Genomic DNA, 24,965 nt, shown 5'->3' on the forward strand with positions numbered 1-24,965 from the left:
TTGAGTAATCTCCACACAGCTTTCCAAAGCAGTTGTAATAATTTGCAGTCCCACTAACAATGTATGAGTGTACCACTTTCCCCACATCCTCAACAGCATTTATCATTATTCATATTCTTGATAATTGCCATTCTTACTAGAGTGAGATAAAATCTTAGTGTAGTTTTGATTTACATTTCCCTGATTGTTGGAGATGTTGAGCGTTTTTTCACATATTTGTGTTTCTTTTAAGAAATTTCAGTTTTGTTCTTTTGCCCATTTATTTATGGGGTTATTTATTTATATTTTTGACATTGAGTTTTTTGAGTTCTTTACACATTCTGGATATTAACCCCCTGTCAGAGGAGTAACTGGCAAAAACTTTTCTCCTATTCTGTAGGTTCTCTCTTCATATTCTTAATCATTTCCTTTGCTGTAAAGAAGCTTTTTAAATTGTTGGCATCCCACTTATTGATTCTTTGTTTTATTGCTTGAGTTTCAGGGAACTTAATGAGAAAGTTGGCACCTGCATGGATAGCATGATGGAGTATTAATCCTATGTTGTCTAGTGGTTGCAAGACTTCTAGTCTAATTCCTAAGTCTTTGATCCATTTTGATTTGCCTTTTGTCCAGGGTGAAAGATAGGGATCTAGGTTCATTCTTCTACATAAAGATGTCCAGTTTTCCTAGTACCATTTGTTTAAAAGGCTGTTTTTTCTCCAACATATATGTTTTGGTATCTTTACCAAGTATCAGATGACTGTAAGTATGAGGGTTTGTCTTTGTATCTTCTATTGTATTCCATCGGTCTATGTCTACTTTGCCAATACCACACTGTTCTTATTAGTATAACTCTGCAGTATAATTTGAGATCAGGTATTGTAATGCTTCCTGAATCACTTTTCTCATTTGGAATTGCTTTGATTTTTCTTTCTGGATCTCTTCTTCCAAATGAATTTAAGAACTTTTTTTTTTTCTAGTTCTATGAAGAATGTCATTGGTATTTTGATAGGGATATTGGTTTTGGTAGTATGGCCATTTTGACAATATTAATTTGACCTATCCAAGAACATAGGCATAGGCATTCTTTACATCTTCTGAGGTCTTCTTCAATTTCTTTCTTAGTTTTCATTGTAGGATCTTTCATTTCCTTGGTTAGATTAATTTCCAGGTTTTTTTTTTTTTTTTAATAATGTGAAGGGCACAGTTTTCCTCATTTCTTTCTCAGCCAAATTGCTCTGAGAGTATAGACAAGTTATTGACTTATGAGTACTGAATTTGTATCTTGCTACTTTGTTAAATTTATAGATCAGCTCTAGGAGTCTTCTGCTGGAATCTTTCGGGTCTTCTAGATAAGCATCATGTCATCAGCCAACAGTGATAGTTTGACTTCTTTTCCTTTTTGTATCCCTTTAATTTCCTTCTCTTGCATGATTGCTCTGGCTAGAGTTTCAAGAACTATATTGAATAGAAGTGATGAGAGTGAACATCCTTGTCTTGTTCCTGATTACGTAAAAAACTTTCAGTTTTTCTTCATTCATTGGGTTATACATGATATTGGCCTTGGGATTGTCATCATATAGCTTTTATAATATTGAAGTAAGTTCCTTCTATCCCTAGTTTCTCCAACTTTTAAAAGCATGAATAGGCCATTCCTGCATTCTTGAGATGATCATATGGTTCTTCTTCTTAATTCTATTTATGTGGTAAATTATATTTATTGATTTGTATATGTTGAACCAATCTTGCATCCCCAGGATGAAGCATACTTGGTCATCGTGTATTATCTTTCTATTATGTTTGTGAGTGCTGTCTGCTAATATTAAGAATTTGTTTGCATCTGTGTTCACCAGAGAGATTTGTCTGTAGTTTTCTTATTATATATATATATATATATATATATATATATATATATTTTATTGTAAACAAATGGGATACATGTTGTTTCTGTTTGTACATGGCATAAAGGCATACCATTTTTGTAATCATAAATTTACATAGGGTAAGGTTGTTTGATTCACTGTTATTTTTTCCCTTCCCCCACCATTCCCACCCCTCTTTTCCCTCTATACAGTCCTTCCTTCCTCCATTCTTGCCCCCCTCCCTAACTCTAACTCTAACCCTAACACTAACACCTCCATCCCCCCATTATGTGTCATCATCCACTCATTAGCGATATCATTCGTCCTTTGGTTTTTTGAGATTGGCTTATCTCACTTAGCATGATATTCTCCAATTTCAGCCATTTGCCTGCAAATGCCATAATTTTTTCATTCTTTATGGCTGAGTAATATTCCATTGTGTATATATATATATATATATATATATATATATATATATATATATATATATATACCACAGTTTCTTTATCCACTCATCAATTGAAGGACATCAAGGTTGGTTCCACAATCTGGCTATAGTGAATTGAGCAGCTATGAACATTGATGTGGCTGTATCTCTGTAGTATGCTGATTTTAAGTCCTTTGTGTATAGACAAAGGACTGGGATAGCTGGGTCAAATGGAGGGTCCATTCCAAGTTTTCTAAGGAATCTCCACACTGCTTTCCAGAGTGGCTACACTAATTTGCAGCCCCACCAGCAATGTATGAGTGTACCTTTCTCCCCACATCCTCGCCAACACCTATTGTTGCTTGTATTCTTGATAATCGCCATTCTAATTGGGGTGAGATGGAATCTTAGGGTGGTTTTGATTTGCTTTTCTCTTATTACTAGAGATGTTGAACATTTTTTCATATATCTGTTGATTGCTTGTACATCTTCTTCTGTGAAGTGGCTGCTCATTTCCTTAGCCCATTTGTTGATTGGATTATTTGTATTCTTGGTGTAGAGTTTTTTGAGTTCTTTATAGATTCTGGAGATTAGTGCTCTATGTCAAGTATGATTGGCAAAGATTTTCTCCCACTCTGTAGGCTCTTTCTTCACATTGCTGGTAGTTTCCTTTGCTGAGAGAAAGCTTTTTAGTTTGAATCTATCCCAGTGGTTGATTCTAGCTTTTATTTATTCTGCTATGGGAGTCCTATTGAGGAAGTCTGGTCTTAAGCCGACATGTTGAAGATCTGGACCTACTTTTTCTTCTATAAGATGCAGGGTCTCTGGTCTGATTCCGAGGTCCTTAATCCATTTTGAGTTTAGTGTCCTGCATGGTGAGAGATATGGGTTTAGTTACATTCTGTTGCATATGGATTTCCAATTGTCCCAGCACCATTTGTTGAAGAGAGAATCTTATCTCCATTACATATTTTTGGCACCTTTGTCTAGTATGAGAAAATTGCATATATTTGGGTTTGTGTCCATGTCCTCTATTCTGTACCATTGATCTACCTGTCTATTTTGGTACCAATACCATGCTGTTTTTGTTACTATTGCTTTGTAATAGAGTTGAAGATCTGGTATTGCAATACCCCCTGCTTCGCTCTTTCTACTGAGGATTGCTTTAGCTATTCTGGGTTTCTTATTCTTCCAGATGAATTTCATAATTGCTTGCTCTATTTCTGTAAGGTACGTCATTGGGATTTTAATTGGAATTGCATTGAATCTGTATAGCACTTTTGGAAGTATGGCCATTTTGACAATATTAATTCTTCCTATCCAAGAACATGGGAGATGTTTCCATTTTCTAAGGTTTTCTTTAATTTCTTTCTTTAGTGTTCCGTAGATCTCATTGTAGAGGTCTTTCACCTCTTTTGTGAGATTGATTCCCAAGTATTTTATTTTTTTTGATGCTATTGTGAATGGGGTAGTTTTCCTAATTTCTCTTTCTGAAGCTTCATCACTTATGTATAAAAATGTATTGGATTTATGAGCATTGATCTTGGAACCTGCTACTTTACTGAATTCACTTATGAGTTCTAAGAGTTTTCTGGTGGAATTTCCAGGTTCCTCTAAATATATAATCATGTCATCAGTGAACAGGGATAGTTTGAGTTCTTCTTTTCCAATTCGTACCCTTTAATTTCTTTGGTTTGTGTAATTGCTCTGGCTAGAGTCTCAAGAACGATATTGAATAGAAGTGGTGAAAGAGGGCATCCCTGTCTTGTTCCAGTTTTTAGGGGGAATGCTTTCAGTTTTTCACCATTTAGAATGATATTGGCCATGGGCTTAGCATAGATGGCCTTTACAATGTTAAGGAATGTTCCCAGTACCCCAATTTTCTCTAGTGTTTTGAGCATGAAGGGATGCTGTATTTTATCAAATGCTTTTTCTGCATCTATTGAAATAATCATGTGATTCTTAACTTTTAGTCTGTTGATATGGTGAATGACATTTATTGATTTCCGGATGTTGAACCAACCTTGCATCCCTGGGATAAAACCCACTTGATCGTGGTGCACTATCTTTTTAATATATTTTTGTATGTGATTTGCTAAAATTTTGTTGAGAATTTTTGCGTCGATGTTCATTAAGGATATTGGTCTGAAATTTTGTTTCCTTGATGTGTCTCTGTCTGGTTTATGTATCAGTGTGATATTGGCTTCATAGAATGAGTTTGGGAGGGTTCCCTCCTCTTCTATTTTATGGAATATTTTGAGAAGTATTGGAATGAGCTCTTCTTTAAAGGTTTTGTAGAACTCGGTTGAGAACCCATCTGGTCCCAAAGTTTTCTTTGTTGGTCGTCTTTTGATGACCTCTTCTATTTCATTGCTTGAAATGGATTTATTTAAGTTGTGTATGTCCTCCTCGTTCAGTTTAGGTAATTCATATGTCTCTAGAAACTTGTTGATGTCTTCGAAATTTTCTGTTTTGTTGGAGTATAGATTTTCAAAATAGCTTCTAATTATGTTTTGTATTTCACTCGTGTCTGTTGTGATATTTCCTTGTTCATTCCCAATTTTAGTAATTTGAGTTTTCTCCCTCTTTCTCTTTGTTAGTGTGGCTAAGGGTTTATCAATTTTGTTTATTTTTTCAAAGAACCAACTATTTATTTTGTTAACTTTTCCGATTGTTTCTTTTCTTTCAATTTCGTTGATTTCGGCTCTGAGTTTAACTATTTCCTGTCTTCTACTACTTTTGGTGTTGGTCTGCTCTTCTTTTTCTAGGGCTTTGAGCTGTAGTGTTAGGTCGTTTATTTTTTGATTTCCACTTCTTTTGTTGAATGCACCGCATGAAATAAATTTTCCTCTAAGTACTGCTTTCATAGTGTCCCAGAGATTTTGATATGATGTGTCTTTGTTCTCGTTTACTTCTAAAATTTTTTTTTTTATTTCCCTCCTGATGTCTTCTGTTATCCATTCATCATGCAATAGCATATTATTTAATCTCCAAGTGTTGGAGTAGTTTCTGTTTTTTATTCTGTCCTTTATTTCTAATTTCAATCCATTATGATCTGATAGAGTACAAGGTAGTATCTCTATCTTCTTGTATTTGCTATCAGTAGCTTTGTGGAATAAAACATGGTCTATTTTAGAGAAGGATCCATGTGCTGCTGAGAAGGAAGTATATTCACTCTTGGTTGGATGGTATACATTTATAATGTCTGTTAAGTCTAAATTGTTGATTGTGTTATTGAGATCTATGGTTTCTTTATTCAATTTTTGTTTGGACGATCTATCCAGTGGTGAGAGAGGTATGTTAAAATCACCTAGTATTATTGTGTTGTGGTCTATTTGATTTCTTGAATTGAGAAGGATTTGTTTGACGTACACGGATGAGCCAATGTTCGGGGCATAGATGTTTATGACTGTTATGTCTTGCTGATTTATGCTTCCCTTAAGCAGTATGTAATATCCTTCTTTATCCCTTATGACTAGTTTTGGCTTAAAGTCCACATTATCTGAAATGAGGATTTATACTCCAGCTTTTTTCTGTGTCCGTGTGCATGGTATGTTTTTTCTTATCCTTTCACCTTTAGTCTATGGGTATCTCTTTCTATGAGATGAGTCTCTTGCAGGCAACAAATTGTTGGATTTTTCTTTTTAATCCATTCTGCAGTCTATGTCTTTTGATTGATGAGTTCAGGCCATTAACATTCAGGGTTATTATTGTGATATAATTTGTATTCCCAGTCATTTGAATCATTTTTGGTTTTTGACATGATTTGGTTTCCCCTTTATTTGGCTATTCCTTTAGGCTAGTTCCTCCCGTTGCTGATTTGCAGTGTTGTTTTTCATCTCTTCCTCATGGGATATTTTGCTGAGAATGTTCTGCAATGCTGGCTGTCTTTTTGTAAATTCTTTTAGCTTTTGTTTATCATGGAAGGATCTTATTTCATCATCAAATCTGAAAGTAAGTTTTGCTGGGTATAAGATTCTTGGTTGGCATCCATTTTCTTTCAGGGCTTGGTAAATGTTGTTCCAGGCCCTTCTAGCTTTTAGGATCTGTATTGAAAAATCTGCTGATATTCTTATTGGTTTCCCCCTGAATGTAATTTGGTTCTTTTCTCTCACAGCCTTTAAAATTCTGTCTTTATTTTGTATGTTAGGTATTTTCATTATAATGTGCCTTGGTGTGGGCCTGTTGTAATTTTGTATATTTGGAGTCCTATAAGCCTCTTTTACTTGGTTTTCCATTTCATTGTTCAGATTTGGGAAATTTTCTGATATTATTTCATTGAATAGATTGTTCATTCCTTTGGTTTATTTCTCTAAGCCTTCCTCAATCCCAATAATTCTTAAATTTGTCCTTTTCATGATATCCCATAATTCTTGTAGATTCTGTTCATGATTTCTTACCATCTTTTCTGTTTGCTCAACTTTATTTTCAAGATTAAATATTTTGTCTTCAATATCTGAGATTCTGTCTTCCTGGTGTTCTATCCTATTGTTTATGCTTTCTATGGAGTTTTTAGCTTGGTTTATTGTTTCCTTCATTTCAAGGATTTCTGTTTTTTTTTTTTTAATATCTCTATCTCTTTATTGAAATGATCTCTTGCTTCCTATATTTGCTCCTTTAACTGTTGATTGGTGTGATCATTTAATGCCTGCATTTGCTCTTTCATTTCCTCGTTTGCTTCCCTGATTGTTTTAATTATGTACATTCTGAACTCCCTTTCTGAAATTTCTTCTGCTGTGTTGTCATTGGGTTTTATTGATATAGTATCTAGGTTTGTTTGGGACATTTTCTTCCCTTGTTTTCTCATATTGGTCAGATGTCAGTGGGCCTTTGTGATATTGCAGAATTCTTCTATTGGCTTATATTGTCCCTGTAGATTTCCAGTGTATCACCTTCCTGCCTTCAGTAGCCTGAAGTCTTGGAGTAACTTGATAATGCAGTGCTTCCAAGGAAAGCTGCCCCTAGTCCTCTACTGGTTCCAGGACTTGGAGCTGGCTCTGTGTGGAAAGGCTCTCACTAGGGGGTCTGCTCCGAGAAGCTAGCCTGGAAAGGTGCTTCCCACTGGAGGGGGCCGGGCTGCGGGCTGCTTGGGGAAATCCCTGGCTGCCCTGTCCTGGTCCCTGAAGCAACCTGCGGGCAGGAACTTGCCGCCCTGGTTCAGGGACTTGAAGCTTGGTTCTGTGCAGATAGGCTCTCACTGGGGGGCCTGCTCTGAGATGCTGGAGAATCTGGCCCTGTGGGAGGAGCCCACCACCGGAGTGCACAGAGCCACCTGGGGAGGACTCTAGCTGCTCGGCCTTACTCTAATAAGCCACCTGAATCCGGGCCTGCCACCTGGGCAGCGCTTCACCAGGTGGGGAAGACTCACCCTGAGACTCTATTTTAGTCCAAGTCTCTCAATGCCTCCCCTTCTTGAATCCTGGGTTCTGGAGTGACTGGAGATGCAGTCACCCCCTAGTCTGCCATCTTGGATCGCCTGAAAACTTTTTTAAATAGTTGAAATTTTAAAGAATAAAAGGTACAAATTATGAGTATGAAGAACAAAAACATGAGGAAAGAAAATAAAAAAAATATGAAAATTCTTGATGATAAATAAAAGGCTTATATCTGCTGAGGTGTTCAAAACTGTTGGCAGGGATGGAGCTCATACTTGGTATTTGTTTTTGGTTTTATAAACCCTTGGGTTGAAGATTGGGGGTTATTAAGCTTGACACCTTAGCTGCCAGCCTTTGTGGCTGGGAGGCAAAGCTGATTTCATAGAGCTCAGCTTCCAGTCTCCCAGTATACAATTTCATGTTTGTAGGGTGAAGGTGTTGCAGATTTCTAACTTGGAGATTCCAGTAATTGGGATTTAGTCTTCATTGAACTTTGTAACTCTGTGTTTGAGTGTTGGTGTACACTCCCTATTGAAAGGGGGATACTGATCTTTGCAGGAATTCTCTGGGTTCCTGGTAAAATCAACTTTTAGGGTATAGAGGGAAAACCTTCACAGCTTTCAGCCTAACCACTTAGAATATGAATTAATGGGTAGATCTGCCCTGGAGTGCAGATGCTTTTGTGTGTCTGCTGCAGCTCACTGTAGCACTAATGACAGCAGGAGCTTTCTCCCTTGGGATCCAGAGCCTAAGTGGTCCATGTAAGCTTTTCTCTGTGCCTATTTCAGTCTCTAGTTCAGGTGACTTCTGGGACATTGTGGTTAGCTGCAGGGCTTCCAGATCTTGTGTCTCTGGGCTGCGAGTGCTCTGATGAGGGGGCGCAGATTTTGCAGATGGGAGTGTGATGGGGATGGCAAGGGCCTGTACCTTTCCTGGCTGCAGAACCGCCAGAGGGTGCTAGCTCTCTCTGATAGCAGGAGCACACATTTTACTGGCCATGAGAACACAGTACGTGTTCACTTTCTCCAGTAGATAGTGCAAGAACATGCTTTCTCTGGATATGGGAATGCAGCCAACTGTGTCTCTCCAGTGGCCTGAGCCTGGAGGTGGTAATTCAGCCAGCAGTCATTTTTTATGACAGTGCAATCACAAGGGGTGGCCACCTTCTCTGGTAGGAGGGTGCAATTACTTCTACTGGCAGTGGGGAGTGCCCTTAGGAGCCTGGCACCTGTCCGTGCCCAGAACAGAAGTTAATTTTGGAGTTGCTTTCACTGATTGGCTTCCCCTTCCAACTCTGAGTCTTTTAAATTCAACTTCCCTAATCCACAGGTTACCCCAAATCAATTCTTTTTAAATTTATGTATCAGCTACCAGGCCATCTCCTTTGTCTGCGCTGCCCCTCCCGTTAGCTATCACTGCTGGCGGCTACACTGGTGCCCAAACTGGCACTTCTCTAATGAATTATTTATGTTCACGTTTCTGACTTCTGTGACTATAGATTTTTTTTTTCTTTACAGTTTCAGTATTAAGTTTCAGTGTATTCCCCCAGTTACCCACCTCACTGAGAAGTCATCTTCCTGCTTTTAAATCTGATGTTGAAGAACTGTTGGGACATGTGTCCTTCCTCTAGTCTGCCATCTTCCCCTCTTCCCAAATATTTTGATTGTTTATTGAATGCTGTTTGTTAAATAACCTGCCATTGAGTTTTTATACATATAAAAACTATTGTTTGATCAAATCTTCTTTTTTTTTTTTTTTTTTTTTTTTTTGGCAGTGCTGGGGATTGAACCCAAGGTTCATGCTTGACAGGCAAGTACTCTACCAACTGAGCTATATCCCTAGCCCTCAAATCTACTCTTGATGCTCTCTATTGGCAGTTTTCATTATGTTGATTGTATTTTTCAGTTCCAAGATTCTGGGTGTTTTTGCTCTTGTATTTCAATCTGTTTAATGTCTGATTGCTTATTGTATTTTCTTAAAGTTGTGAGCTTCCATAAAGCAGACTATATTTTTCAGACTGTCTATATATCTCCATCTCTTTTTTTATGTGTGTGCATGTGTTTTGCATTTTATTCACAATTATATTTTTTGGACTTATAGCCACTCACTGAATTCAGCATAGATATAAAAAGATTTATGTTTGAGCCCACTTAATTCTTCAGAAAATTCTTTTTTATTGTAAACAAATGGGGTACAACCTGTTTGTACATGAAGTAGAGGCATACCATTTGTGTAATCATATGTTTACATAGGGTAATGGTGTTTGATTCAGTCTTATCTCCACCTCCTTTTATTCACTAACATCTTCTCTTTCTGATGATATGTTTCCCTGATTATTTTTGATCCTTGTGGCCATGTTTCAATGTCTGCACATTTGAAGAAGCAGGTGCTTTTCTCTACTTTTTGCAGACTAGTTTTGTCTGGGAAAGCACTTCAAGAGTTAGTCCATCCAGAGAATCTGGACAGAGCATCTGGTGAGGTCCTTACACCTGGGACCACTGTGTCTGTCACAGTGTTATACCCAGAAGTGCCAATGGAGCTGGCCTCCTGTGCTGCTGAGGCAGATGCAGCTCTCAGGCATCTCCGAAGCTCATGACTGCAGGAGTCTCCCCATCACCGAGTTTTGTTTGGAACCCAAATTCACAGCAGTTTGTTAATAGTGATGCACACTATGGATTGAACCTGTATTGGGGGATTTACTGTTCCTTCATTGTTCCAGGCTCAGTTTATGGCAACCTAGAGTAGTAATAGATGTCTTCCTAGTGCTGGGTTTTACTGTGGCATACCTGGGGTTGGGTAAGACAAAGTCCCATGCTTGCTTTTCTCTTTCTACTAAGTGATCAGTATTTCTCTCCATGTGATGCTGCCTGGGGGAGAGATGAGAGATGCAATGCATAATATAAAACTTTTTCCTAGTTTCTCCAATGCATCTATTTATTATGCTATAACCAGGTACTGTGATCTCTCATCTGGCTTTCTCAGCACTTGTGTGAAGGTTTTTCTTTTTCTTTTTATTATTTTATTATTATTTTTTGCCAGGTATGAATAGCTATGTCTTTGATGTTTCTGCAGGGGCCAATTATTTTTCCATCAATGTGCTCCACCCTCTTCCTCATACAGATTAAAAGACCTCTTATAGATTTTTTTCTACTGAATATTTTAATATACTCTTACCTTTTTAAAACACATTTTAGAGGATTTGAGAAAATAGGACTTATAAACTTAATCTCACCCCTCCATATTCGAATTAAATTTATATTTCTTAGATTATTTCTTATATACCCACAACTACCTTAGTGTAAACAGAATTAATTTTTAATTATCAAGGGTAGATGTTTAGAATTTCATCTTATGTCAATATCTTAGAATGATACCTCTTTTCCTCCCAATTAAAAGGAAAGGCACTAATTTAGTACTGTCAGATTCAAAAGATCCCTCCATAGGGCTAGTGTCTTAGTTTAAGGTTTTCAATAGGAATTTTTAATATTTACATAAAGCATAAAGAGACCAAGATACTCCTAATTTTGGTATCCAAATGTCAGTTTCTGATTTGTTCTATAACCCCCTGTGTCAAACACAAGACAGGATTTATCTGTTGTTCTTTTCTATGTTGGAGCTTCGTAGAACTAGCACTCTGTAAGAGATGAACTCTCTCTCCTGAAGAAAGCAGCGAAACCTACCAATATTCTTCACATAAAAAGAAACTTGGCACTCAAGTCCTGCTATTGTAAAGGATAAAAGTGTCTGTTTTTGCTCTTCTTCCACTTGGCGTAAAAAAAATTGTTCCAGAAGCAAGTGGTTAAATTCAGAAAGAATATTTCAGAAAAAAAGTGTGGAATCACATAGCATATTTCAGGTAGAAATAAGTATAAACATTTTGTAGCACAATGTTAGACAAAACACAGGCATTTAAGGAAGAATGTCTTTTAATGCTTGAAACCAGTACTTCTGAGGTGACTACGAAAGCAAGAAATATTACAACAAATAACATTTAGCACTTATTATTCTTTTCATAACATTTCATAAAATAATCGTTATATCATTTACATCTCTTAATACTAGAACAGCATTCTGAGGTTGCCAGGCATAAGTTGCAACTGACTAGAAAGACCAAATCTACTCACTTCCAGAAGAGTTACACAACATGAAAAAATAACCAAGTACTTAAAATACAAAGAGCTACAGTGTGTGAAAAATTATGTCCACCTGCAGGATCAGTGACAAACAATATAAACCCATTGTTATAAAGTAAAAAAAAAAAAAATGGTTTTGATGTCTGCTGTATAAAGGATTCCATAGGGAGAGAAACAAGGTATGATGAATGGCTTATAAGCCAGTCACTCATTTTCCATTCTTAAATGTCTTTCAAAATATTTGATGCTCATGATTTGCAATGTACTGACAGTCCTGAGGTCTGTCCGTTGCCAGTGAACAAGGACACTCGGAGTGTGATAATGTCTCACTTTCATTAGAAAGACAGGAGTTGGGGGACCAGGATTTGTTTAGAATTTCCACTCCTCTCCTTTGCCACCAGGAAACCAATAGTTACTCAGAACCAAGTAAAAACAATCATTTCATGCTAGAACCAGGTCTGGAGAAACTGGAAACAACTCAATTGTGTAAATGATGAATTTTAAAAGGTGCCGTTTTCTGTTCAAAGTATAGATTTTAATGACATCTTAATCCTTTGGAAATGTGGTGCAGCTTAGTGCAAAAAGTATATATAGAGAAAGTGCCATCATTTCTTCAACTAAAAGTTAATGTATGTTTTGTAAAAATAAGCATTAAATATCCATTTTGTAGATCTGTATCACCAAAGGTCTTGATGTTACTGGTGCTTAAGTGTAGACTCATTTACTACCTGTAAAGTAGAGGAAATATTTCTATTTATTAGAAAGCAATGGAATAATAAAAAGTACTCCATTCCTATATATCCAAGATCTGACACTTTCTATTATACAACCCAATATCTCAAGCAGAATAGAGGTTCTCTGATGTAGTTCTCCATTAGCATGTTCCCATTCAAGGATCCATGCAAGACTGCTTCCCATCTCTCAAGATGAACACATAAACAGCCAAGGGAATGGTAGCTAACTAAATCTGCTCTGAACCAGCATCTCCACCTTCCTAAGACCATTTTTTCTTGTAGAGGTGGATGTATTACTACTTTCAAAAGGACCACTGGCATATTGTCCTTGTGATCCACTGAGTAAAACACACTTTAGTTTTACCATCTTAAACTTTATTCCCTCAAATACATTGGTCTCCTTTTAATTGTCCACAAATTTCTGCAGAGACATAACTTTTTGAATATTCAAAACTGAGGCTTAAGGAACACTGCATCTCCTATATTTCCTTTAACTCTAGTAAAACAAGTAATAAAAAATATTTTTTAGGGGAAAGGGTTATAATGGCAATATTTTTTCCTTATAACGGTTAAATGTATATTCAAAACTAATATCTGTTGACAAACACTGATCACTTTTAAGTTCTTCTATAACTTGGCTATATGTGGGTCCAAGGAATCTGATATTCAGGAACTTTTCAGTGATGAAATCCATCATGTAAGTTTAACATAGGATACTTAAAATTTTATATTTTCTTTGAAAAAGCATGTTTTCCAACTTGAATACATTTTTGTTTTGTTTAGATTTTCAGTGAGTCAAGCTTTTCATTACATGTGAATAGCCTTAGAACTTGTTATTTCATTAATGGAATATGTTAATGTACTAGGTTAACATTTTTGAGTACATTTTGTCCAAATATATTTTAGGCAGGGTTTTTCAGTCTTTTTTTTTTTTTTTTTAAGTGAAAAAGCAGTTCAGAACTGATCCAGACAAAAATATTGGGTTGCTTCCCAAGACACAAGCTCTGTCTTAAAAAAGTATAAAAAGTGGAATGAATCTAACAATTTTTTTCTATGTACATGAATAAAACCATCACAGTGAATCCCACCATCATGTATATCCACAAGAATGGCATCCTAACTACAATGAGATATATTCCATGCTTGCATATAATTATATCAAAATGAATTCTACTATCATGTATAAATCTACAAATTCCACCTTAAAAATAATTAATTTGACTGATTACACTTTCATAATAGTCACATCTATTAAAATCTGATTTTCTGAAATGTCTCCAGAAGATGGAACTGAAGCTGATCAATCCAGGTTATTGGAAAACTCATTAAATTGTGTTAAGGAATGGATGTGATAATTCACATAAAATGTGAATGTTTACAGCTCCAATATTTGTTATAAGTAGCAAATTCAGAATTTTAATATAAGAATTTAGGTTCATTTGTTTGATTAGAAAGATAATTTTAAAGTTTCATTTTGATGTGATTTTCATAGCAAGGCTATCCTATTTATATCACGTGATCTTTTGACATGGTGTAAGAATGGAAAGCTGATAGAAATTATTGGATAAATGGAAATACCTCCCTAAAAGACTATTTAAGGAAAAAAAAAAAAAACTTTCATTTAGGGAGTGTAAGGCAAGACATTAATTCCTTTTAATATACAGGGAACATGGTCACAAAATATCTACATCAGTGACCTGAATTCCCTTTGTAATTTGTCTGTAATTCTCTTCTCCACAGTTACTGGGTTCATCTTCCAGCCTGTGAATAACTTGGTTGACTAATTATATTTTTAAATACTGTTATACTCAGATTTTTAGATCATAATATTAATTGTTCATCAGTACTTCATATGAATTAAATAGGGTACAAACCCTGAATTTGGACATGTCCTTAATATGTTTTGTTTTATAATTCATTTTACTTCCATGCTTTGTTAAAACAGCATATTTTTATCTTGATCTCTGTCATTTGGGTTTTTGGTTATTTTTCTTCCCTTTTAAGTTTTAGTCCACTTAAAGACTGTAGAGATTTAACTTTACATAAGTTTCCTAGTCAGTACGTAGTAAATTATCTATTTGTGGGTTTTGTGGGTTTTTATTTTTATTAATTATATACAAGAAATGAAGATTTGGGGCAAAAACTATTCATGCTAACTTTGTAATGGTCACAGTTGAGGATATAACTTAGTGATCTGCTTGGCATTTTTTACCTTATTTACTGAGTCTTGATTTGTGTCTTAATATAACCTCCAATTTTTGAAGTGTCTAATATAAATTAAGAAATGATAGTTGGCTCAATATCTCTGGAAATATTTGTGACCCAATATGCCACCCATCTCTGACAACATGAAAACAAGAACTATATAAACTAATGTTACTTAAGCAATATATATTTTCATGTACTTACCTGGCTTTGATCTGCATGCACAATATGAAATCATGAATGCAACAAACATCACCACCCCCACACTGAGTAAGACGATTTCTACCAGGCCAAGGAGTTTTATTTTTCCAGTCACTTTACTTCTGAACATTTCTGCCTTTTCATCACCAATAGTACCAGTCTGCAATCAAATGAATACATAGCATTATTTGGAAATGTTAATGAAACAAATGTTTAAACCCTCCAATTATGTACCATCCTTTTCTCCAAACACCTGTAGAGGTTTTAATGAACTGCATCTATAGGACAAGGCAGTAAAATTCCCTTGGCATGCCAAGCACAGCATGTCAATATAGGGAAATATCCACCTTTCCTTTAAATGTGCTGTATAGTGTTCTTCAATGTATTAAGACGGATATGATCTTCAGAAGTATGTGAAATAGTTCACGATTTTCCAAACCTTCCCCGGTGACAGGGAAACTACAAAGGTCAACATTTCTACATGCTTTGAAGGCTTAAACAAGGCATTTTATAATTCTGAACCTAATCAATTCACTGGTTTACACTAAAATTGGCTAGTCAGGCAGTAAGACAGTAGGACAGAGTACCTGCACCTACTCTAACCTCGTCTTTTAAAGCATAGTTGGCTTTCATTATCACTAGCATGATAGTGAGTCTTCAGTATTACTTGTATGTGTATAATAGGTGCATCTTGAATATAAATGTAAAGTGCTTCATTATTCTGAGACAATGAAAATTAACAAGTGTCTATGCAATTTGGTTCTCTCAAATAGATATCAGTACTAAGTGCAAACTCATCCATATGGGCAATGGGAATACAACTTCAAACACTATATATACATAATTTTGAAACATAAAAAGCTTTTTTACATAAGAAATTGACTGTTAATGACTAATAAATGAAATACTAACCTCATTAAGCCAAAGTATAGGCACAATATAATTTTTCTTCAGGCCCTTTAATGCTCTGTAATATATATCAGAAATAATTATGAAAATATGTCAATATATTTGATATTTTAGTAATTACTTGTGTAAATAAATATTCAGAAATAAACTGCTCTGGCATATTGGTTAAGTTTCTTGATTTTGGCCTCTATAATGAATCATTTAAATTTCAACACAGCTGTTTCTCAGACTTATCACTCATAATTAGAAATTTCCCAAGCACTCACTTTTCTTTTCAACAAGTTCTACTCAGGAAAGTAAAATGTGATTTAGAAGTTATTGTCACAGGAACAATTGTCTAGTGAAATGAGAGGCACTACCACAAAGATCCAATTAGAAGTATTCCAAAATACGTACATTCCATCTCAATAAACTCTGTATTATTCTAAATTATAAGAGAAAATATAATAAGTATTTAACATTTAATGTATAATGACATTAAGCGGAAGAAAAGTCAACATTTGATATTCTCTCCACTTCGATGAATTTACTCATTCTTTCAAAACAATGCTACAAATTATAATTAATCTTGTTAAAGACTCACTCAATTTTTTTTGCTGGCTTGACCAATATGTTGACCTGTAGCCGTTTTGCAAATTGTAAAGTAAATCCAGTTATCTAAAAAAAAGAGAACTAAAATAATTACCAAGTTCTTTTAAAGACATTCTTATAATATCCAAAATCCACTTTTGCTATGAGAGCAGAAAAGATTTCAAAAGAACTTAAAGATTACTTGAAGCTTGTAAAAAATTGGACCTAATTATTATTCCATACATAACTATAATAAACACATTCTAATTGTATTTGTGTCTACACCATGTTCATATACATGTGTGTTCATGACATTTTTGTCGAACCTAATATCAAGGTTTTAGTTTTATGATATTTACTGAAAATGTTTTTGAGAAAAACAATAGCGATGTTAACACAGTGTAAAAAGATCTTATATAATTTTTAATTCCTGAACTATGTGTGGTCAAATATACATTTGATCAGAATCTATGCATCTGTCTGGGGAAGAAATTTTGGGGAAGTATGCCAAAGAACAAACTCAGAGCCTCTCACATGCTACGGAATTGCTGTACATGCCACAGCTATATCCGTAGCCCTCCTTTAACGTTTAAAAAAGAGACTAAAATAATTCAAATATTAAAACTGTTGTACTATAGCAATTGTCACAGATTTTTCTTGACACAAAATATACTAACATATTTTAATCCCTCATGGAATACATTGGCTCCCCATAGGTCTGCAGAGATACACAGTATCAGAATAAAATAAATATACATATATTTATGTAAATATATTAAATATATATGTAAATATATGATATAGTTAAATATTAATTTTCGTAAGCTAATTAGTCTAATTTTCACTATTAGTATTCCTGACCTATGAAACAGAAAAGCTTATAAAGTTCCATATACTGAAACTCAAATTGAATATTCTTGACATTTATATGCAATAGGAAGAAGTCAATGTAATTTTCACTGAAATTAGGTTTCAGTAATTAAGAATGATTCAAAAAGTATGCTCAGCATATATGACTGACAAGATAATTTTCAGTTTTTAAGAATAATATATGTGCTTACAGGTTCAACATCCAAGTATGTTCGATGTTCTTCTTCATTTGGACTTAAGCCTTCTATAGGTTCTGAAATATCAGGACTTGCATGTAGAAAATGAGGAAGTGAGATGTACACAGGTTTACCTGAAAATAAGTTTTTAGAGTCAGTTGGAAATTCACTCAGAAAATATTACCTTAACCTTTTTTAGATTAAAAAAATACAGTTGATTTTCAATGTGGATTATAGCTCAAGGTAAGGAAAAAGTATATCGGGTTACTAATGTACAAAAATAAAATCATTCTACTACTCAGGTTGGTCATTCTTTATTTAGATGTCAATTTTCAATATGCAAAGTAAAGTAGTAAATCACTAAGTTTGAACTGTTTTTTTTTTTTTTTTTTTCATGTTTTGGGCAGGAATATGTCTATGGACCTAGAATTCATGAATTATCTTTCTTTCTTCCTTTGTATTCACTATAGTATGAAGAATTGAGCCAGAAGTTTTGTCAGTTCTTGCTTTAGAGACATACTGAAAACACATTTACTTTTATTTATCATTTACCGTTTTCTAGGAAAAAGAGAACTAGAACAATGGCAGATGGGTAACTTGGGATGCTCAAAGTATTCTGGGGATTTTCTTTTTACCCTAAACATAAAAACAGCACAAGGTAATATTAGTGTGATTTTTTTTTCCCCCACTAAGTTTTGCAACATTGAAACAAAATTGAGGCCTCAAAAACGACATGAATCCCAGACCACTTCTTGTCACCAATCCTTACATTCTGTCATCGTTGGCATCTTTAATATTAAATTTTGGGTAGAAAAGGGAATTTAGGCAAAATTTCTACTTAATACTAAAAATTATGTCATGAAACTTGATACTGAGTGTACTTACGTACCCCCTTTGCATTTGCCAACATCTAGCACACCATAGGATGTACAATTATTTGAGATAATCTTTTCTGTGCAGAAACAATGGTTGTCTGGATTTTGAACTGGAGATGCAAAGGCCTTTGCTGGAAGAATAAATCTATACACAGGGATTCCTTTCAAGTCCACTTCAGATTCGAATACCGCATAGATGGACCTAAACAGGGATAAAAATAGCTTTATTCCAGAACCAGAGCCACATTCTGAAGATCTACTGCTTCCTTTTAGTTTATATTCATGCTTTAACTTAGAAATATGAGATACTTGTTAGAATTTAAAATTAGAAGAAATTTTTCATGAAGTTTCAAGACAATATTTCACATTCAGGTAGTGAATTTTTATTTGTTCTCAAAAGAATAGAAGTTTAGGGCAAGTTTTGCTTGTGAACTACCATAGAATATTTATACCAAAGATATTTCTCACAGTAATTTCCCCCAAGATTAAATATTTATAATTTACTTCAGGATTCTTTATTTGTATCCAGTGTAAATTAAGTAAAATTTCTGTCTTTCAAAACTTGATCTTGAGAAGAGCCACTCCTTTACTGAGGTGTGTTCCTGTGCGTGCACACACAGACCTTTAGCATTTGACAAGCATCCACCAGCACCCGAGGCAATGTAGAAAAGCTTCATAAATATGCCTTCTAATCCTCAACAACCCTGTATGAAGAAACACTGCTTTTGTTGATCTTACAGATAAAGATTATTTCAGAGGTGTTATTAAAGGCTTGCCCAAAATCTCAGTCTCTAGGGATATGACTGAGGTTCAAAGGTAGTGACCTGGCCTCCAGTACTTGTGGGGCATATATTGAACCTACCAATTTGAAAAGATGCTGTAGTGACAGGGAATGACATTAATTAAGTTTGTGATAGTTGCATCATCTCTGGACATTTAGAAATACTGAACATTCCCTTCTAGACATGTTATTAAAAAGAAATGCATATTAATTCTTAGAAATGACATAGAAAATGATTTTTATAAGTGGAAGCATATGGGATATTTGCAGAGTTAAACATCATAAATTCCATATGCTGCATTTATTAAATCAAGAAAAAAATTCCCTAACTACATTTTATTTTCCCAAAAACATAATTATTAGGTAAGGGTTTCCTGACCTTCATTTTTATCATCTGGAGAAATATGTCTGACTTAGAAACATATATTGACATGTTTCTCTTACCTGCAAATATCAGAGGAAAAGAACCTCAGTGTTCGAGACTTCTCAACAAAAGGTGGAAATGAAGCTGCATCTGTTTGAAAAAAAAAAATCAATTCAGTGACAAGTGATTAATGTGCATTCTAGAAAAATCTAGAAATTTCTATTCTAGCATATTCAACAGAAATGATAAAAAGCACCTATGTAATTTAAAAATCATCTAGTACTATGATCACTATTTTAAAAGTAACATGTACATTTGCTTTAAACCACAATGCCAAAAAATATTTTCATTTAAGATCCACTGTGCATTTTTTGCTAACATTTCAACATTTCATTTCATTTCATTTTTGCTGTATTTTGAGTGCCTGGTAACCACATGTAGCTAAAGGCTATCATATTCAACAAATTTTTATACCATGTACATTCATAGGTATAAAGTAAAAGATAAAATAAGATAAATTTGTGATTATGTGGTTTTGAAATGCTTTTCTCCATCAGCTGAGAGGCATTTTTTTTTAAACAATGAAGTTCATTTAGAACTTCTGCTATGTTGGCATTGTTCTTATTTTTACTAGTGATTCATTCATCTGTACTAATGACTGATTAATATTTTTAAGACCATTAAAGTTCTCAAACTAGTATTTCTTGCAAATGCTTTGAAAACATATCCATCAAATTTAAAAAGGCATTTGTTGAGTTTATTGAATTTCTACTATGATTGCAATCCATAGCACTCACTGAATAAATGAAAAAATAACTAGGTAACTCCTCCAATCATTTCTCAAATATCACCAAATTGAGCCACCAGTGAAAGCATGTATTCTAAAATGCTTAAACTCATCCTTGAATTAAGCATTCTAGGTTCTTTATCTGGTAAACTTTTAAAACCTATGACCTTGTATCCTTCACTGATGCTTGTGATTACAATGACACTGTGGTCACTGCTTGATCCTGGCACTGAAAGGTTAGGATATTAGAGTTTAAAATCCCCATATTGGTCCTTATATGGCATAATCTAAAACTGTTTTTCAGGTTGTTAACAAGTGAAAGAGAAAGAAAATATATTGAAAACCTTTTAAAATCATTATATGAAATATCATTGAAGATATGCCTTAATTATACCCGGCAATCACCTTGTGGGATGACCATAAGATGGCTTATGTTAACAGAATTTCCCCAAAAGAAACATTCTAAATGTGGATTAGTATTTTTACTTTGTCTTAAAACTTACTGAAGGTAGAAGATACATTTCTTAATTATGATGAAAACACATGGGCATCCTTGTTTCATTCAGTATGTCCCCTACCCAAGCCAAACTACCACTGCTCCTGGTCCATTTTACTTCGATTTTCTGCTTCTGTACTTTTAACTTCATGCTAATTTTCACGTTTGTCATAGTCACCAATTCCTCTGATCTCTACCTCCTTTTGTTACACTTATCTATTTCTTCTGGAGAGAATTGTTCTATAATATTTTCCCTTTATACCCATACAGGATTCTTTCCTCTTTAGGAGCAGTTTAGTGCATTTCTCTCAATCTTGAAGGACTTTATTATCCTGGTGTAACCCAGAGTTACTAGTATTGACGCACTTGATAGTTTATTCGCAGAGATGCTCTTAGAAAGGATCACTTGCAAAGTCCAAAATCCTACTTGATTTTTTTTTTCCCTTGTGGGATTTTAATCAAATTAAACATGCAAAAATCAGTTATAACTTTAGAAAAATAAACCTTTCCATTGTGCATATATACCATTGTGCATATATGTGCATTATTCATCTGTTGAAGGCACCTAAGATGAGTCAAATGTGTACTTTGCTTTTCTTCAGGGAAAATAATTATCCACATGAAACCAAACCTAAAATTTTTTAGTTCTTCCTCCAGTTCTAATTCTGAATTTATTTTAACGTATTTTTCACAGGTAATAGCTAATCTTGCTATTATTTCTTTACTATCTTATTCTGATATCTTATGCAAAATAGATGGTTCTGTTCTGCAACTTCTCCAGTTAAGTTTTGAATCTCAGAGAAGAGTGTTTTCCCATTTGTAATTATTAATTTATTTTTAATTCTGTTATCTTTATAGTATTTAGAAAGTTCTCAATAGTAATTATGTCTATAAACCTGGTTTTTGTCTTTTTAAGCAACTTATTTTATTGCCAGAATGACAGTTCATTAAGTACAGTTTTGCAAAACAAATACTTCCTAGTAATGCAGTAAGAACTGATCCTCTGCAGTTAATCTTCAGAAATCCCATAACATTAAGGATACATTTACTAGACCCACATAAAAGTAGAGACTGAATTATTTTACGGGGAAATGAAGACAAATAAACATACCCTCAACCTTCAGAATACTGTAGGGCTGGGGCTGGATTTGTGGGAGAGGTGAGGTGAGTTCATGGTGATTATTATCACAAGTGTTTCTTACCTGTACCATTAATCATGTCGCAATAACTTTGCCAGTAAGAAAGATTCCTTAAGAATAAAAAGGAAAATGAACACATATTTAAAGAACACCTCACTCACATTACTTTTTCTACTATGATTCAATACTTCTGCTAACATAATGAAGATTAAGTTGTGGCAAATGCAAAGTTTAAGAAATGTTCTAACTCATTTGATTCACATTTTGTTTGAATTTTTCAGCTTATTGCAATAAAGTGCCTGATACTGTTAAGTGACCAGGTTATAAATAAAAACAGAGATGCTAAGTTAATCAGAAACAATGTGGAATAGACACACTTCTGAAAGAAAACACTCGAAAACATCTCTCAGAAATGTAGATCTCTACTTAGAGAATTTTCCTTCCAGTAAAATAAAAGAATATTTGGTTGCATGTCGGGTGTTCATACTAAAGAGAAGGAAAACATTAAAGGGGTTCTAATGAAAGCTCAGAATGCAGCAGGGGAGGGGAAAGAAAAGGAAGATAAAAGAAACATATTTGAATACACAGAATTCAAAACATGTAAATATTTCAATTTTACTTTTTCCTTATTATAACACTTGCATGGACTGCCATTACAATGGGATAGAGTCTACTAGCTTATGTATTAATGTCTATTTAAGAGGGAGAGAATGATCTGTACATGATAGAAAAATGGTAATAATAGTTTCCCTGCATCTGCAGGCATTTTTTTTTTTTTTTTGGTAGTGATGGAAAAATCTTGTTTTCCCACTGGTTATCTACTATGATGTCAGCACAAACCATTGCTTAATTTTTAAACATAATATGCAGTTAAAAATGCTTGGTCTTGTCACAAGGGGTTAGAGCAACCCTTATAATCTTAAATTGATGTGTAATTCTTACTCTAATTAGTAGTACTTATCAACTTTAAATAGTGACATGAAGTGAAATGCTCATTGTTCAATACATAAACATCAATTGGTGATTTCCCCTGAAACACTTAGAAGTGTTTGTTTTCCTCCACCAGACTTTTGTATAAAAATATGTAACTCTGAACTCTTTAGAAGAAAGAGGCACAACACTAGTAAATATTTAGCTGTTGCATGCTATATTAGCTAACAATCTAGTTTGAGGCAATACTTCTGTTAATAAAAACATGTAATATCTTTCATTAAGTTTTCAGGAAATAATTGGTCTAAATTTCAGTTATAAACTTTAAGGAGAAGAAAAGGCTTGCTTCCCTGATATTTTAGAGTTCTATTTTACACATATGAAAAATTTTGACTCCTTTGGTTATGGTGGCAGGAGACAGAAGGGAAATAATGTGCTTAAGAAGCTGTGTTGTTCTGTTATTACTTCAAAGATATTTCTGCATTTAGTATGCATATTCCAGTACTGTACCTAAACTAATTCATTCTTGCATTAACATAGATAGAATGAGATAAACCATCAGTATAGAAATCATTTCAAGATGGTTAGCAGGGAAAAAAGCTTTTGCGTGGATTTGAACTTCTGTCTATATAGACATATTTAGGCTGTGTCACTGAAATGCACAATTTTTATTTGACATGCTCGATTATAGAAACATTAAAACAAAATATATTCTATTCATTAGAATATCAATTGATGTATTGATTTTCTTTTCATTTATAATTATCTCATTGTATGGGTGTTCTACAATGTTGGATATGCAGTGGAGATGATAATAGTCCCTTTGCACTTCTTTATATAAGAGAACCTGGGCATAAAGGCAAATCAAACTAGGTAGAGCTGATGTTCAGCGGCATAAGCTCTGCATTGGTGTGAACCTGACAATTATTATATTTGAGGGGCTAATGCCTGACAGAACAATAATTTCCAGGGCTGATACACAGCCACAGGTTGAATCCTGTGCCTTAAGCACCACTCCTGCCTTAGAGTACCCTAATAATCCCACATGTGCATGTGCTACGCAGATACTTACCTTTTACCTTTATAAGTGTCAATTATGGCAACATTGCTTATGTTATCTTTTCCATTGAAGACTTTATAAACTCCATCAGCAGTATTATTGTACTGAAAAATATGTATAAGAAAAAATTACTAGCAGAACAAATCATATTTTCCAAGTTATAGTATATGTAATTAACTCGAACATTTTTCAAATTCAGGTTATTCACAATGTTATCACTTTTAATATATAATACAATCAAGTTTTTAAATTAAAACAGTTAAATTTTTTTAAAGGGTAGAGTACAAAAACTGCCTAGAAATAAGTCAAGATGCTGAGACAAAGAAAATAAATACCAGAAGCTGAAGTGATACAAATTTGAGTCCTCTATGTCATAATTCAGAAAATTTTTATCACCATTCCTATTATGTTGAAATGAGGGCTCATTGAACAAAAATTCTGAGAATAATGATAGATTTCTAGAGTTTTTTAAAATGTTATTTTTTTAGAAAAATTTGTGAGTACATATTAATTACACAGAATAGTGGGTTTCATTGTGGCATATTTGTACAAGCATACAGTATAATTTGATCAATTTTTTATCCCTGTAATCTCCCCTTGCCCACCCCTCTTCCCTCATAATGATCTATCTTTGATCTTCATGAGATCCCTTTAATAAGTGGTGACTAAAATGAAAAATATCAGATGTATAATTTTTAAAAAATAGTCAAGAAAAGAGTTGTGAGTCTTTCAACTCAAATAATAATTAAATCTGATTCCTTAAGGCTTTCTACATTGTATTTAACAGATATATAACCTTGCAATCCTAAACACTGTGTAAAAGTAAAATAATACTAAAGAACTGGAAAATATAACATTCATATATAGTACTAAATAAAGGCTAAATGTCAATTCAAGATAGTCTATCCTTTCAGCAATTTCAAACATTGTTATAAATAAACACACCATTGAGTCCACAATTTTTTTCTTAATTTCCAAACTGCCACTTAATGATAATTGTGAACTACTGAAATAAGGCATGCTGACCTAATCAAATTTGTACCTTTCGATAAGACAACTTTTTAATTAAATTTTATGATAGGATGAATTTTT

General features: G+C 34.1%; 1 protein-coding gene across 8 annotated transcripts in view; it reads right to left on the minus strand.

Annotated features, from left to right (window-relative positions):
- Positions 1-11,551: 11,551 nt before the first annotated feature.
- Positions 11,552-24,965, minus strand: part of CD36 (CD36 molecule (CD36 blood group)) — a 74,539-nt gene continuing 61,125 nt past the window's right edge. For all 8 annotated transcript variants that reach the window (XM_079150566.1, XM_079150562.1, XM_079150564.1 and 5 more), the window contains 9 exons: positions 23,886-23,977; positions 21,947-21,993; positions 19,542-19,611; positions 18,331-18,518; positions 17,457-17,575; positions 16,409-16,482; positions 15,829-15,883; positions 14,920-15,076; positions 11,552-12,504 (listed from right to left, as the gene is read on the minus strand). In XM_079150566.1, the coding sequence (XP_079006692.1) occupies positions 12,494-12,504; positions 14,920-15,076; positions 15,829-15,883; positions 16,409-16,482; positions 17,457-17,575; positions 18,331-18,518; positions 19,542-19,611; positions 21,947-21,993; positions 23,886-23,977 (813 nt within the window). In that variant the 3' untranslated portion in view covers positions 11,552-12,493. The remainder of the gene's footprint in view (positions 12,505-14,919; positions 15,077-15,828; positions 15,884-16,408; positions 16,483-17,456; positions 17,576-18,330; positions 18,519-19,541; positions 19,612-21,946; positions 21,994-23,885; positions 23,978-24,965) is intronic.

The sequence above is a fragment of the Sciurus vulgaris genome (genome assembly GCF_902686455.1).
Source record: "Sciurus vulgaris genome assembly, chromosome: 8".
Classification (NCBI taxonomy): Eukaryota; Metazoa; Chordata; class Mammalia; order Rodentia; family Sciuridae; genus Sciurus; species Sciurus vulgaris.